The sequence below is a fragment of the Tachypleus tridentatus genome, chromosome 8 (genome assembly GCF_004210375.1).
Source record: "Tachypleus tridentatus isolate NWPU-2018 chromosome 8, ASM421037v1, whole genome shotgun sequence".
Lineage (NCBI taxonomy): Eukaryota > Metazoa > Arthropoda > Merostomata > Xiphosura > Limulidae > Tachypleus > Tachypleus tridentatus.
In genome coordinates this window covers 107386100-107400955 of record NC_134832.1, presented here as the reverse complement: position 1 = coordinate 107400955, position 14856 = coordinate 107386100, and the positions used below count along the sequence as shown (strand labels likewise).

Below are 14856 nucleotides of genomic sequence, written 5' to 3'. Positions count from 1 at the left end.
CCGAAAAGGGCATTTGAAATGTATTTAGGATGTTTTAGGGACTAACAAATTAAATTTGAGAAGAATAAACATGAAAATTACTTTGAACATGAACTATTCAAAACAAATACTCAATATATTCATGGACAAATCTATATTTTAGTTTATGAAAAATAGTTCATTAAATTTTTTTTGTGAAAAATTAATATTAACTGAAAAATTGCCAAATTTTGTAAAGATATGCACTAACAAATTAAATTTGAGAAGAATAAACATGAAAATCACTTTGAACATGAACTATTCAAAACAAATACTCAATATATTCATGGACAAATCTATATTTTAGTTTATGAAAAATAGTTCATTAAATTTTTTTTGTGAAAAATTAATAGTAACTGAAAAATTGCCAAATTTTGTAAAGATATGCACTAACAAATTAAATTTGAGAAGAATAAACATGAAAATTACTTTGAACATGAACTATTCAAAACAAATACTCAATATATTCATGGACAAATCTATATTTTAGTTTATGAAAAATAGTTCATTAAATTTTTTTTGTGAAAAATTAATATTAACTGAAAAATTGCCAAATTTTGTAAAGATATGCACGCTTTATTGAAAGTTAGAAGTATTAAATCTATAAAGATCTTAAACAAATAAAAAGAGGTCACATGATTGGTCAAATCAACCAACCCCCTATTGAGAGAGTTAATGTTTACATTAGTAAGATAGTAAGTGCAGTTAACAGTTTACCATTTTACAAAATAATCAGTTCTTCACTTCAACTTTATAATATTAATATGTTATTTAAACACAGGACTTCAGATTTTATATTTATACTAAACTTAATCATGATCTTGGTTCATGCATGATTCGTTCCTGAGTGTTATTCCTGTTCTCAGTCATAATCTTAATCTTTGTATCATTATCTGGGAATGTGGCAATCTCATCAGAAGATCTAGACCCCATAGAAGTTTACTAGTTCATGTAAGTTTACTTCCTTTTTCACTTGGCCTCTAATTTGAAGTGCTGTGGGTCCAAAGTTTGAAATTATATGCTATATGTAATAGCGTGCCTATCATTTTAGAAATAAATGCATTCTGTTTCTTAAGAGTGCACAAAGGTGTCTCATTTTGAAGGACTGGCCATTCAGTCACTGTAGAAGGTGCAGAGAAGCTAAGGATACTAATATGTACTTCATAGTTTGAAATTAATGGTGGTCCATTTGCCATCAGCCACCAAAAATGCTGAAGTTCTAGAGGTCATAGTATGATTCATGCATTTGTGGGTTGTTTCATTACAAAATAAGAAAAAAAATACATTGGTTGCCTAAATTGCTGCTTAGTCATCAAAAAGACATATTTAGGTAGTCTGGCAGGCTACCAGAAAAAAAAGTTAAGCACAAGTCCTGACTGTGCTTGTTGTATGTTTCTCACAACTACCTTTCTGCTATGTCAGACCCAACAGTTTCTTTGAGTTATTGATCCAATTTTCCAGACATTACTACACAAATATTTATACTCACAAATGTTTTTTGTTTTAATACAGGCAGTAAATCTTCCTTGAGGCCAAGGATGGCCAGGTAGTTAGGGTGCTATAATGTGGCAGTCAGTCCCACTACTCATTGGTAAAAGAGTAGACCAAGAGTTGACAGTGGGTGGTGGTGACTAGCTGCATTCTCTCTAGTCTTACACTGCTTGTTAACTTCATATGTGGTTTTAGCAACTTTCTATAAATATGATGTTCCATTGACATTTTCTTATGGAAGAAGAGACTTTTTTCCATCTGTGCAGGATCCATAATTTTCACAACAGTGTGACTTACCCAAAGTACAAGCTCCTGATATTTTATGAGGGTGCCAAGGATTTGCTTCTCTTCAGAGTCATTGATTGAATAAGTAACTGTTTGGATGTTAAGTGCATCTCAATACCATGTGGAACAAGATCCATTTGTGGAGTACTTGTTTCAAGCAGAGTAATTCATTTAAGAAGAAGTTTGAGAAGTTCTCACCTATAATGCATCTTTATCCAAGATTTAAGACTTTGTTACTTTGTCCAGAATAAATTTAACTTTTCAAAAATTGTTTAAGATTAAAGGGGAATCTATTTTAGCCCAAGTTTATAAGGCAAGGAATTTGTTTTCACTAATTTTCAAAAGGGATATCTTTAGAAGATAAGAAACTTGAATATGCTTTATAATATCTGTGTATAGCATTTTGATTCTGGAGTATCTCTTCAATTTCACAATATTATCCTTTAAAAGGAATTCCATCTTGGTATTATTGATTAAAGCTTATAACAAATGAGTTAAAAAAAACTAACTAAAATAAAAGAATGTGAGTGAATTTTTCATATTTGTAAGTTTATCATGATAATTATCATTTAAAAGTAAGTGATAGTCATAAGATCCTATATTAATTGTTAATTACCTTTTAAATATGCATAGAGACAATTTGAATTTATTCAAATGCAGAATTAGAATAGGTGAGAACTGTTAAAAAAAAGAGGGGTGAAGAATTCTTACAGTAGACATCCAGGTGATGTTAGATAAAGCCATTGATACCACTAAACCAGGGTTTAAAATACAGTTTTCTGTGGGTCTCTCACAGTTGTGATTGAATGCAAGAACCTGTTAACAGGTTTAATACTAGATGAAAAATTTGTGAAGTGGTTTGTGTGTTTTAAGATAAATATCCAAACAAATGAAGGTGACGTATTAAAATTGTAATCTTAAGACATTTCTTAACTTGACTTAAGGATTACAAGAATTAAACATTATTGTACAGTACTTTTGGAGTGGGACAAAAGCTGAAGAGAATCCCAGGTATTTTTAAATGTTTGATACATTACCAAATTGACTGGAATATGAAACTCAAGTTTTAGCAACTGGTCTGTTTACAGAAAAGTTAATGTATTCCTGTTTAAAAATGTGCTTCTTTTTTGTTGTTGTTTTTACAACAAAATAGTTTTGTTTTCAACTTTTTTTTTGAATTAACATTATACATATTTAAAAAATAAACTTATATTTAAATTTTCTCAAATAAATTAATTTAGTAAAATGCTATAAAGTTTAATTTTCATAAATCTGTTCTTTTAAAAGTCTTTGCTAACGATTCACTCTGGTATTTTTCTGTCAGCTTAACTGCTAATCACTGTGTAATATTCATTACTTTTCATTGGTGATAATATATTTGCTGATATCAAATGAAATAGTTCTCTTAACTGAAAGTGTACACTGCAAAATTACCAGTTTTGGCAGTGAATTTTTCCCATTATTTGTTCGCTGTGTTATTCTAATGAGTTTTAAATAACATTATCCATAAAGGTTAAGTTTTCAAAGAATGTGTTGTTTATAGAGTGATAATATTGGTATTATTAAAATACTTATTACTCATTTGTCTGTAGTTTTTAGTCAGAGTTATTCAGAAACCAACATTTTATGACAACATACATTTACAAAAGTATGCACAGTTGACTATAGGTACTTTAGTTATGATGATAATTGATAAACAGGTACTTCACAGTGACATGCACGTCTTGCTCTGACTTTTTCAGTATTAACCATCAATGATAATCTACAAATAAAAATGTTAAAACACATACAGTGTAGTCTGGTTAATTTTAATAATGAAGAGCTATAAACATATTTATATAAACAGTGCTGTTGATATCATAAATTTCTTTAATGGTTTGTTGTTATTCACTTATAAAGGAATATATACCACTATTAACTCCAAGCAACCTAACCATTTAAGTTCTACAGTGTAATTGTTACTCCACAAAATATTGATATTGAAGTTTAGTTTTCTCTATGAAATAGTTTGGGATTTGATTCTAGTTAACTTCAGTGCAATTTTGATGTTAATGCAAAAATGACTTGTAAAAATTGAGAATATTTTGTTTTGGTGAACAAAGTTTAGAACATTAACTTCTTTCCCTTTTTAAGACCAGCTGATCAGATTGTGCCCAGTGAATGTGCTATTAAAGCTTTCAAGACAACACTTAGTGAGTTTAAAAACAGAGATAAATACATCAGAGATGATTACAGATTTCGTGAACGCTTTAACAAGCAAAACCCTCGAAAAGTAATTCATATGTGGGCTGAGAAAGAAATGCATAATCTGACTAGGTAAGGTTATTGTTTGTTATGTTTTCTTGACAATAAGATAATATTTACTGTTTTATTTTATTTATACACATTTATGTGAATTACACAGATGCTGTTTGTTTCATTCTAATACATCCAAATAATTCATCATTTTTATTGCATTTTTTAAGAACTGAATTATATTACTCTTTTTGTCTATAAAATGTATGAATTTACAAATATATTTTAGGTGACTTTGTCCCTTTTAAAAATTGTTATTCTTAAATTAAGATATGTAATATTGAGTATTAATTTTTTGCATTATAAAGTGTGGATTCTAGGAAAAGTTTTACAATGAAACCATTACTTTAACAGAATTCGAAAAGTTGGCTTACCTTGCCCAGAAGTAGTGGCCTTAAAGAAGCATGTTTTGGTCATGACATTTATTGGTAGTGACCAGAAACCTGCTCCAAAGCTGAAGGAAGCCAAACTATCTTTGGAACAGTTGAACCAAGCATATTCCCAGACAGTTGAGGTAAGCAGTTTTTTCTTCTCAAGAAGGGAGAAAAAAAAATCCAATAAACTTTAAAACTGTACCTAAAGTTTAAAAAAATTAGTATTTCATGTTTTTGTAATAATGTTTAGATATATGAATGAGCTAAAGTTCAGTAATGTTTCTTTTGACCTTGTCACTACTGTTTCTTAGGTCTACCAATAATGTTAAACACTAATATTGAGTGATCATGCTCCTCACTGTGGATTCCTGTACGTCGTGATGGGACCTCCCAGAGAAAGTTCTGTTCTTTCACTTTAACTTCCTCTGGGATCTAAACATCCACTGACGTTTGCCATGCATGGTGACCCGTGAAGGGGAAGAGAGGATTCTGGTGGTTGAAGGGTCCAAACTTAAGACATCACTTTGGCCTTGAATTTCTAGGGTCAATTTAGTACTAGTGTTGGATGTTCTCAGTGTATGTTGTGGACATTGTGTTTGATGCTGGTGTTTGGGTGTAGTGCTCACAAAACCCTGACATTGCTGCAGTGTCCTTGCTTTGCATTGCAGTACATCCCTTGATAGGCTTCCATGGTGGGTGGGGTCAATGGGACCAAAATATTCTGTCTTTATTATGGATACCCCAAGTAAAAATAAAATAGTGGAAAAACAGACCATTAGTAAACGACCACATCTTGAAGATTCTGAATAGCAATCTTCAACTTCTTCAAAAATTGTACCTCATTTTCTGATATTACATTCTTTATCAGACAAATCTTTAGGGCAAATGTTTCCTTTTTTATTCAGAAGGAACTAGAGGGTCTTGCTGGCTTTTCAAAGTCAGACAAAAAAGCTATATTCTGGGGAAATCTTGGAGGAAACATCCACTCCATAGTGAACTCCTCTTGCATTCAAAGGACATTGGGAATATACCCATTGAAGTTATTCCCCATGCTACTTTTGATTCTTTATGAGGAGTCATCGTTGAAAGGGATTTGAAGAATATCCTTATGTTAGAGATCCCCACTCTTTTCTTTACCCAAAGGATTTATGCAGTTAGGTGTATTACCACTCACAAAGATGGGATTTATGATGCCTACCAATGACCTAATTTTGACATTTACATCACCATGTCCACCTGGCACCAACAATGCAGGTTATTTAAATTGCAAAATATGGCCATATATTCTGCACCCTCTCAGATGTTTCCATTGTCAGCAGTTCAGTCTCTTAAAAATATCATGTTGTGGTTCCTTGACATGTGCTCATTGCTGTGGCAAGGACCATGATGCCTACAAGTGTGAAATGGACCCTTAGTGTGTTAATTGCAGTGGCTCTTGCCCATCTTACTTTTGTTCATGCCCAAGGCGGGGTGGAGGAAAAAGAGATACAGTGTTTGGAAGTAGTTCACAACATTTTTTACCTTGATGCTCAAAAGTTACTGTCTGCCACTTCATCTTGGACGTATGCTGCTGCACTTCATTCTACTGCTACAATGGGAGTGCAGACATATCTTTTCTTGCCTGCAACAGGGTCATTTTCAAACCATGTGAAAAGTTTTTTGCCTCCAAGGTTAAGAAAGGTGATGAGTCAACGTCAACACCCATATCTGTGGCCACCATTCCTTCCAGCAGCTCCTCGGATCTATTTTCTTTGGCTCTGGGTTTGTGTGTTTCCTTGGGTCCATCTTCTTTTCTAGTCATGAGATGCTGAACAATTATTTGTTTGCACACTCAGTTGTTGGAATCTTCTTACAATGACAGAGACCTGCCCACTCAATCCAGGGCAAGATCTATAAATATTGATAGACCTCTTTCTATTAAAGAGAAAAGACGTGGTTGAAAATAGAAGGGCTCTCTGCCCACATAAGTAAAAAATGGCCACATTGATACAGTGGAACTGTTGAGATTTCCATTTTAATTTAGACGATATAAAGGCACTGATCGATTCCTATCATCCTGTGTGTATTTCCTTACACGAAACGTTTTGAAACCTGCTGATATATTCAGTTTTCTTCATACTGCAGCGAGAGGTTGTGTGACGGATAAATGCATGGAGGGGTGGCAATGCTGATTGATTGAATGTGACCCCTCTATCTATGCCACTCAATACATCCTTGGAAGCTGTAGCCATCTATGTTTCCTTGGGTTGTACCATCACTATTTGTTTTTTCTTCCTGTCTCCTTGAGAGACGTATAATCAATCGAACCTTGATGCTCTTATTGAACAGTTGCCATCTCTGTTTTTAATCTTGGGAGACTTTAATGGACATAATCCCCTCTGGGGAGCTGCTGATATTGATGGGAGGGGTTGCTTCATAGAACATGTACTTTTGTATCACAACCTTCTTCTCTTCAGTACTGGTGTTTAGACTTATTTTTATGCACCTAGTCATTCTTTTACTGTTGTTGATCTTTCTGTCTGTTCCCCTTCACTATGATTTTCATGATAACTTTGTTTGTTGTGGAATTCTACCTGCCACATGGCATGGAAGACTCAAAAAATGGCCTGGGATGCCTTTCTTAAATATCCCACATTTTCAAACTGCATCCCTTTTCAGCAGGCCCATGCGCATGCTTCAGTGGGTAAAACGTCAAAGCCAGAAAGAATCGTGGATTAAGTTCACAACCAGCATATCTTCTACCACCAGTTCCAAGATCATATAAGACAAGATTTGGAAGGTTAGTGGGTGGTATACTTCTGTCTTCCTTTTATTCTTGCTCTCTAATGTTGCTCTCTCAGGAAGTTGCTGAATCCAAGAGTATCACCAATACTCTCGGTGAAAGCTTTTGCCAGGTATCTAGTACTTCTGCTTCATTCCCCCCCCCCCCATCTTTTTAGTCTTGGGCAGAGCAATCACTTCTTTCCTTTTAGGCTGATCGTCTCTGACTGTAATCGCCCCTTTACATTGATGGAATTCAAGCTTCCTCATCATTGGTCTGGCAGCACACCAGTTGGGCCTGATGATATACACTACAAGATGCTGTGCCATCTCTTTCCTGCTTCTCTTGGCATTCTACTGGTTGTTCTTAAATGGATATGGCAGGAGAATATTTTTCCTGATGCTTGGCACCAGGCTATTATCCTACCTTTTTATAAGCCTGTGAAGGATCCCAAGATTCCTTAAAACTAACATTCAATTGCTTTGATGAGCTGTCTCTAAAAGACAATAGAGAGGATAGTTAATGCTTTTTTAATTTTTTACTGGTTGTTTTTGTGCAGATAGCCTTGTTGCTTTGCACCATAAAATGCCAAATAACCAACCAATATTGAGTGATCATGTCTTATTCATGCAGGTGTAGTTATGGCTTAGTGGCTAGTATGCTTAGTTCATGGGTGCTGTGTAAGATTGACAGTGAAATTCCAATGTTTGAATAAAGTACACCAAAAGTTGTTGATAGGTAATCGTAAATGGATACTTCCCATGTAGTTTGCCAGTTCAAAATCATGAACAGCTTTTTGTGCAGATAAACCTGTGTGCAAGTTTATGTAAAAATTCTAACATAATCTTATTTTTACTTTCAGATATATCCCCAACAAAATTTAAAGTCCAAATTCTATGGCAAATAATTAATTGTAAATGCAGTATAAACTTTAGTATGACACTACCTTTTATACTATTTATACAGATTGTGAAACGATTGTATAAAGATTGTCACCTGGTTCATGCTGATATGAGTGAGTATAACCTTTTATGGCACAACAGTCAAGTGTGGGTGATTGATGTCAGCCAGGCTGTTGAACCCAACCATCCTCATGCCCTGGAGTTCTTGCTGCGTGACTGTACCAATATTTCAATGGTAGGTTTGTTGTTAGAAACGTGTGCGTAAACTAAGCATATCTTTAAATATAATCTTTATCTTTAAGTTCTCTTTTGGACACGAAACAATTTACATAAGGGTACATAAAATACTCTGAAGAACCATTTAATGTACGAGTTGTTGCAGTAGAATTAGATTGATGTTTTAAAAATAAGAATGCATTCCTCTAATAAATAAATCTGATGAAATAGAAAATAAGCATTGAAAATCCTAGTAACTGAAAGATAAATTTGGACTTATTCTACATCAGTAAAATGCCAGTGTATGGCAGTATCCACTATTTGCATTTTATTTATTAAATAACTTTATAAGTTTTTTTTTTTAAACAACTTAATATTATTAGTGGAATTAATTGCAGTATTGAGTGTTTTTGTTTGTATTTTTTGTTTTGTGGCTAACATGTTATGTCACGTGACTGGATCATGGGCTGACCTGCAGGAAGACTGAGTGAGTTGAATCGGTTTAGCTGTTGGAGCTTCGATTAATGCTTCTTGCTGTCATGTGCAAAATTTATTTTTAAGTGAGGATGTGCCAAATGGAGCTTATAGGCACTAACTTGAGACTTTACAGTTCAAACAAAAACAAAAGAGACTCAAACCCGAGACATCCAATAAAATGCTTTATTTATACTACTTTCAAACATTTAACACTATACATATATATAGTCTAAGTTGCTAAGATTTACTATAGACAGTTAGTTACTTCTGTTACCATGGTTTTAAAATTAAGTAGTAAAATATTTTAATTAAAGATTTCCTTGTACTTTTTTCAGAATGTTGACAACCCAACAGGCAGAGTAATTTTCATTTTAAGATTAAAAATACTTTTATGCATAAGAACTTTCAAATTTCACATATGAAATTTTTTACAACTTCCAGATAATTATTAAATGTTTTTTGAAAAATGAACTATCTTATATGTTATTTATGCTATGAAATCTAAATCTCTGTACGTGTTCAATAGATTTGACTGATCTCATGATTACCATAAAAATTGGGAAGTAAATATAAATTATGCTTTTATCTTTCTAGAATAACTACATGATATAACTCAAACACAAATATTTAATCTAAATAGCTTAAATGTCATAACTTTATAAATTTGTATATATTTATTACATTGACCTTTCAGCCATTGCTGACTAAGATAGAAGTCACAATGACATGGTGCACATGCACTTATGTTACTGTATACAGATATATAAAACTGACCTTCTGGCCTTTAGTCTGTACAAATGACTAGTACAAATTTCAGTTATGTTTTATACGTATATACATTATTACTATTTTCAAATAAGATTTTAAGCCTATTTTTCTTAAAACAGAACAGTAAATAAATAAGTAAAGCAAACAATTAATTTCTTCTATTTACAACCTTTGTACTTGGTTGCTGCTTTTAAGTTTTTATGTGTATACATTTGAATAACCAAAAATAATTAATTACTATACTGTGCCATAAATGTCCATTATAACTTATCTGGTGTAGTAATGGAGATGTACCTGAAGAAGAAGAAAAAAAAATTCAAATGGGGGCTATAAGACTTAACTTACTAACACGAAGGTTTGTCTCAAAAGAAAGAAAGAATGCCATTATATTTGAAAAATGGGTGGAAAAACCATTTGTTAGACATTCTGTTCTTTCTATTTGTTATTCACATGTTCTATGTAGAATTAAGTGTATAGAAGGGATTGTTGTAAAAAATCAAAGGATGTGAGCAGGGGTTGAATGACACTATGTTTCATAAAAAGGTTTTAGTTTAAATTCTAACTTTTACGTATTGGGAATTTGATCTATTGTGAACAAATTATAGACTTTGTATTTAAACATCACAAACATCTAATTTTAACAAGGGCTGCATTCAACATATCATGTGATATGCAAAAACTGGTGCATGTTTTAAATATTTACTTTTGAAATAAGAAGTTAATTAACATATAATATGAAAAATTGAACTATTATTTATCTACAGTTTGATACCAAACTTAACGACATAAATTTATAAAATAGCAGTTGAATAAAATTCTGAATGAGAGTCAAAAGCACGATGATATGATGTTTAAACTGTGATAGGGCTGTAACACAGTTAAGACAGTAATACAAGTGCACATGTGTTGTGTCATTGCAACGCCTGTAATATTAGGGGGACATGGCTAGAAGGTCAACATGATAAAAATAATAAGTATATATATAAATGCATAATGTTATGATATTTAAGCTACTTAGAATGAACATTTCTTATAATTTGTAGTCATTTTATATTTATTTCGTAATTTTTATGGTGGTTACAATGTCAGTCAAATTGACAGAACCAATACAAAATTTGTTAGTGAAAATAACAGATAAAATACAAAGTTTTTTCTTAAGGAATGTTTGATAATTATCTGGACATTTTAGAGATGTTTCATGTAAAATTTTGAAAATTTTCTAATAAATACAAATATTTTTAATATTAAAATCAAAATTACTTTGTATTTTGGATAGTCAGAATGTGAAAGAAAAGAGACACGATAAAATCATTACATAAAGCCTTTAAACTTTTTAAGAAATACCATATTTTGCTTACAAAAGCCATCTAAAGTTTACTGATAATCTGTAAAATTTCATGAAGATGCACTTACTAATTTAAAAGTTGTTGCACAAAAACTATAACAAACACAAAATGGTTAAAAGATCAGTTCTAGGCTGAAAGAGTTAATTAGTTTCTTTTATGTAATGTGTTAACTGAAGTGCATCAAAAATGAATGAAATTGTGGCAGTGACTATTACAGTTAATTACCATACATTATATATAGTGGATAAACTCATACTTTTCACATATGAAGAATATTTAAACTTTCAACCTAATTATTGGTTATTGGAATTTATACTGAGATGTACAAGCTACAAAAATATAAAGAATCAACTCACTGCATGTGAGTTGCATAACAAGAATGTGTTATGGAAGTAACTGTTTAAAGTTAATGTTATAATTGTCATAGTTTTGCATCATATATAACGAAGTATATTAAACATTGTTCACTTTTGCAGTAATATTAATATAAAAGTATCATTGTAGTATTAACTAATAGGGATATTTGGTTTGCGTGTGAGATAATACATGTGAACTCATGGACTAGCATACATTGTTCTTTTAGTTACATAGAATAATCTTTTGAGATAATTATTGTCAGGCTTTTATCAGCAAGAGATTCATTAAATTAGTGAGAAAATTTGAAATCTGTCCCTTATTTACACTTTGATACAGTTAAAACTATTGCAAAGTTAATTATCACTAATTCTAATATTGAATCTTTTATGGAAGTAAATCATGTAATTTAAAAATGTTTATGTATTTTCAGTACACAAATTTATAATATTTTTGTTTATAAATTTATTAAATATACCTGCTTTTGTTTTTTTACTTGTGTTTGTGTATTATGTACATATTTCTGTAATATGTTTAATATTTAATTTAGTTTTTATTGATAATAAAATTGAAGTTTGGTGAAGTTGTTCATATGACTGTTAAATTGTTAACAGCCATATTTGAAAGTAAGTGAAAATGTGCTCAACATTTTTTAATGAAGTGTAATTACCCTCTCAAAATAATCATGACTAATAACACTACTTACTTAATTATGAAGTTCTTCAAGAAACAAGGAGTAGTTGATGTAATGGGACCAAAGGATTTGTTTGCTCTTGTTTCTGGCTTGCAGCTACCAGGAGAAGGAGCTGAACTACTGTCTGAGGTACATAAGTACATAACACTATTGATCTGTTGTTTCTGATGCATAAACATACAGGGCTCTTGCTACAGGTAAAAATGCAGTGTTTATAGTATGGATGTCTGAGGTACTTCACAGATATAAACAACGTGTTACGTGAGTGACATTAAGGTGTAAAACTTTACTTTGGTAATACATTAAAATATATGAATGTTGTCTGAGATACCAAAACATGGAACTTTTCTGTTGTGGTAAATAATGATAAAGAATTGTTGTTTGGAGTGCACAGCTAAGTTTAAGTATTTGTAGTGTATAAAGGTACTATAATTCTTAAAAGCATGTGGAGATGTAGCTCAGTTTGCTTAAGGAATGTTAGAATGTATAAAATATTGTATAATAAATATACAGATAACACACTAGTGTGAATTATATAAAAGTCTATAGTCACCTAAAATGAGTTATGGTGCAAGTTGAGTAAAGAAGAGCTGTTTTCCAACTTGTATAACTATTTTTACTAAGAACATGCACACACACAGGTATATAGTATAAATAAATATAAAAGGTGTGTATTAAAACTTAATTTACTAGAGATTTGATTTATTTTTATAATTATCACAGATTTTTTAAAGATCTCTGGAAATGCTATGACAAAATTTATTAATTTGAGAGAGTAAACTTGCTTGTAACTGAAAATGTAGTTATCTTATTTGTCAAATCTGAGATAGTTAAATTTTAACTTTTCAGTGGTTTCTTTTTCTAGATTCAAAACTATGAACGAGATGAAGAAATTTTGGCCCATGGTTGCAGTGATAAATCAGATTGCTTTGAAATTTTGTTTTCAAAGGCTCAAACTAAAAATACATAGTAACTTACTAACTTATGATATTGTTTTACTTTTACTTTAAAATGTAATTGTTTAAAACCATTCATCAAAATATGTGACTTTAAGAGCAAACACATGTGGTTTGGATTTATTTTGACACATGAGATCAACTATAAAACCTTAGCTTAACAAAGCGATTCAGTTTAACTTGTATAGAAATATCATGATTCACTATACAAATTTTGTTTAAAAACTTGTACTTTGCTTTCTTTCCTGTGTAGCTCTAGTTTGCAGATACATCTTGTACTTTGTGGGAGTGAAAAATATATATATAAAATTTAAAAGTACTGTTAAACTTAAAATATTTTTTTCACATTTTGTTTTTAGACTGTTATGGTTAAGTAGTTTAATATTTACAAGATGTATAGAAAATTTTGTAATGTAAAATAAAGTAATAAATATTTATCATTTGTTTAAAATATTCAAAACTTCTAACTACAAATTTAGGATTGGTATATTTGAAAGGAAATGTTTTATTTCCTTGTATTAGGAGTTGAAAATTTTCACTTATCGCATGTCGTAAATAATCTGTACTTGAAGAGTTAAATTATGATACATAATTATTAAAGTAAAACAAATAATAAAATTGATCTTACAAAATGTAAGTTACAATGCTTTCCATCGAATAAAGGTTTCCAAGAGTGATTCAAACCAAAGAGTTTGTAATATGCTTTGTTTTAAAAGTTCTGGTTAATTGTTGCAACAATAATAAAAAAAGTATTGGCTTTGTAGTTTGTTTGTTTTATACTACACTTTTCACCTGCTCCAGATGAGGTAGAGGCATCTTTCACAGACTCTCACCAAAACCAAAGAAACATTACTTTGGAATTGAATAGGTAATTAGGAACTAAACGTTGTACATCAAGCCCTTTATTTCACTTTCACATAGTTCTAGCTAAATGCAAGTATCATATGCAAGCCATGGGTAATATCACAACTGAAAGGCTTAGCATGAAACACACTTCCCAGAGAATACAGCTGTAGAAAAATTCTGTGACAGATGACTTCTCACTTGGAAGGTTAATAGTTTGTTTTTTGTCTTGAATAAAATATTATTTTTAACTGGAAAAAATTTCAAAAAAATCTTGGTAATAGCTGCTAATAGAAAGCTAACACATGTTGCTTGAGTGAACAACTAGCGATGTGATGAAATATTGACTGATACAGAATTTTTGGTGTTCTGCCTGACTTAATGAGAAAAATCCAAATCAATGGCTTATTAAATGCTACTTGAAATATTCATTAACAATGTAGCTAAGAGCCTGAAATACTTGGTAGTAATCTGTTAAATAGAATGACTGACAACCACTGGTGATTTGGCTGCAGAATGAATTAAAGTTCTTATGAAAGCTCAGCTAGTTTACTTAGATAGTTGCTCATAACAGTTGTGGCAGGATGGTTTACTGAGATAGCTACTTGTGATTTGGCTGAAAACTGATTGAATGAGATAGCTACCAGCAAAAAATATGGGTATAGAATGACAGTTAGTTCATAACAGACAGTGATTAAACAACACATCTTCTAAACTAATTTACTGAAGTAGTTGCTGATGACTTTAAGTGAATAAGAATTATTATAACCTGATAACAAACTATTGTAAAGACAGATGATTGAACTCATAGGCAACCATTAAGAGGTTCCTATAATTTTTTTAAAAGTTCTTATATTTGTAGCTTTCATATTGGTACTATAATTTTTTTTTATCAGTATGTTAAGTTTACGAAATGTTTTACTCATTCCTTCTACAGTTAAGAAGTATTTTATGTAGGTTTATTTATTGAAGATCTGCTTCAGAAAGTAAGAGAATAGAATGTTTATGGAAGAAACACGTTTAAAAAAAATAAGTCATGTATGTTATATGAGATAAGTATCTATCAGAAATACATT

At 31.2% G+C, this 14856-nt stretch overlaps 1 protein-coding gene across 6 annotated transcripts in view; it reads left to right on the top strand.

Moving 5' to 3' along the window:
• LOC143223155 (serine/threonine-protein kinase RIO3) overlaps positions 1-13700 on the top strand; it is a 32019-nt gene extending 18319 nt beyond the window's left edge. For all 6 annotated transcript variants that reach the window (XM_076450713.1, XM_076450714.1, XM_076450715.1 and 3 more), the window contains exons 7-11: positions 3928-4110; positions 4444-4603; positions 8191-8361; positions 12006-12110; positions 12847-13700. In XM_076450713.1, the coding sequence (XP_076306828.1) occupies positions 3928-4110; positions 4444-4603; positions 8191-8361; positions 12006-12110; positions 12847-12951 (724 nt within the window). In that variant the 3' untranslated portion in view covers positions 12952-13700. The remainder of the gene's footprint in view (positions 1-3927; positions 4111-4443; positions 4604-8190; positions 8362-12005; positions 12111-12846) is intronic.
• The last annotated feature ends 1156 nt before the right edge of the window (positions 13701-14856 follow it).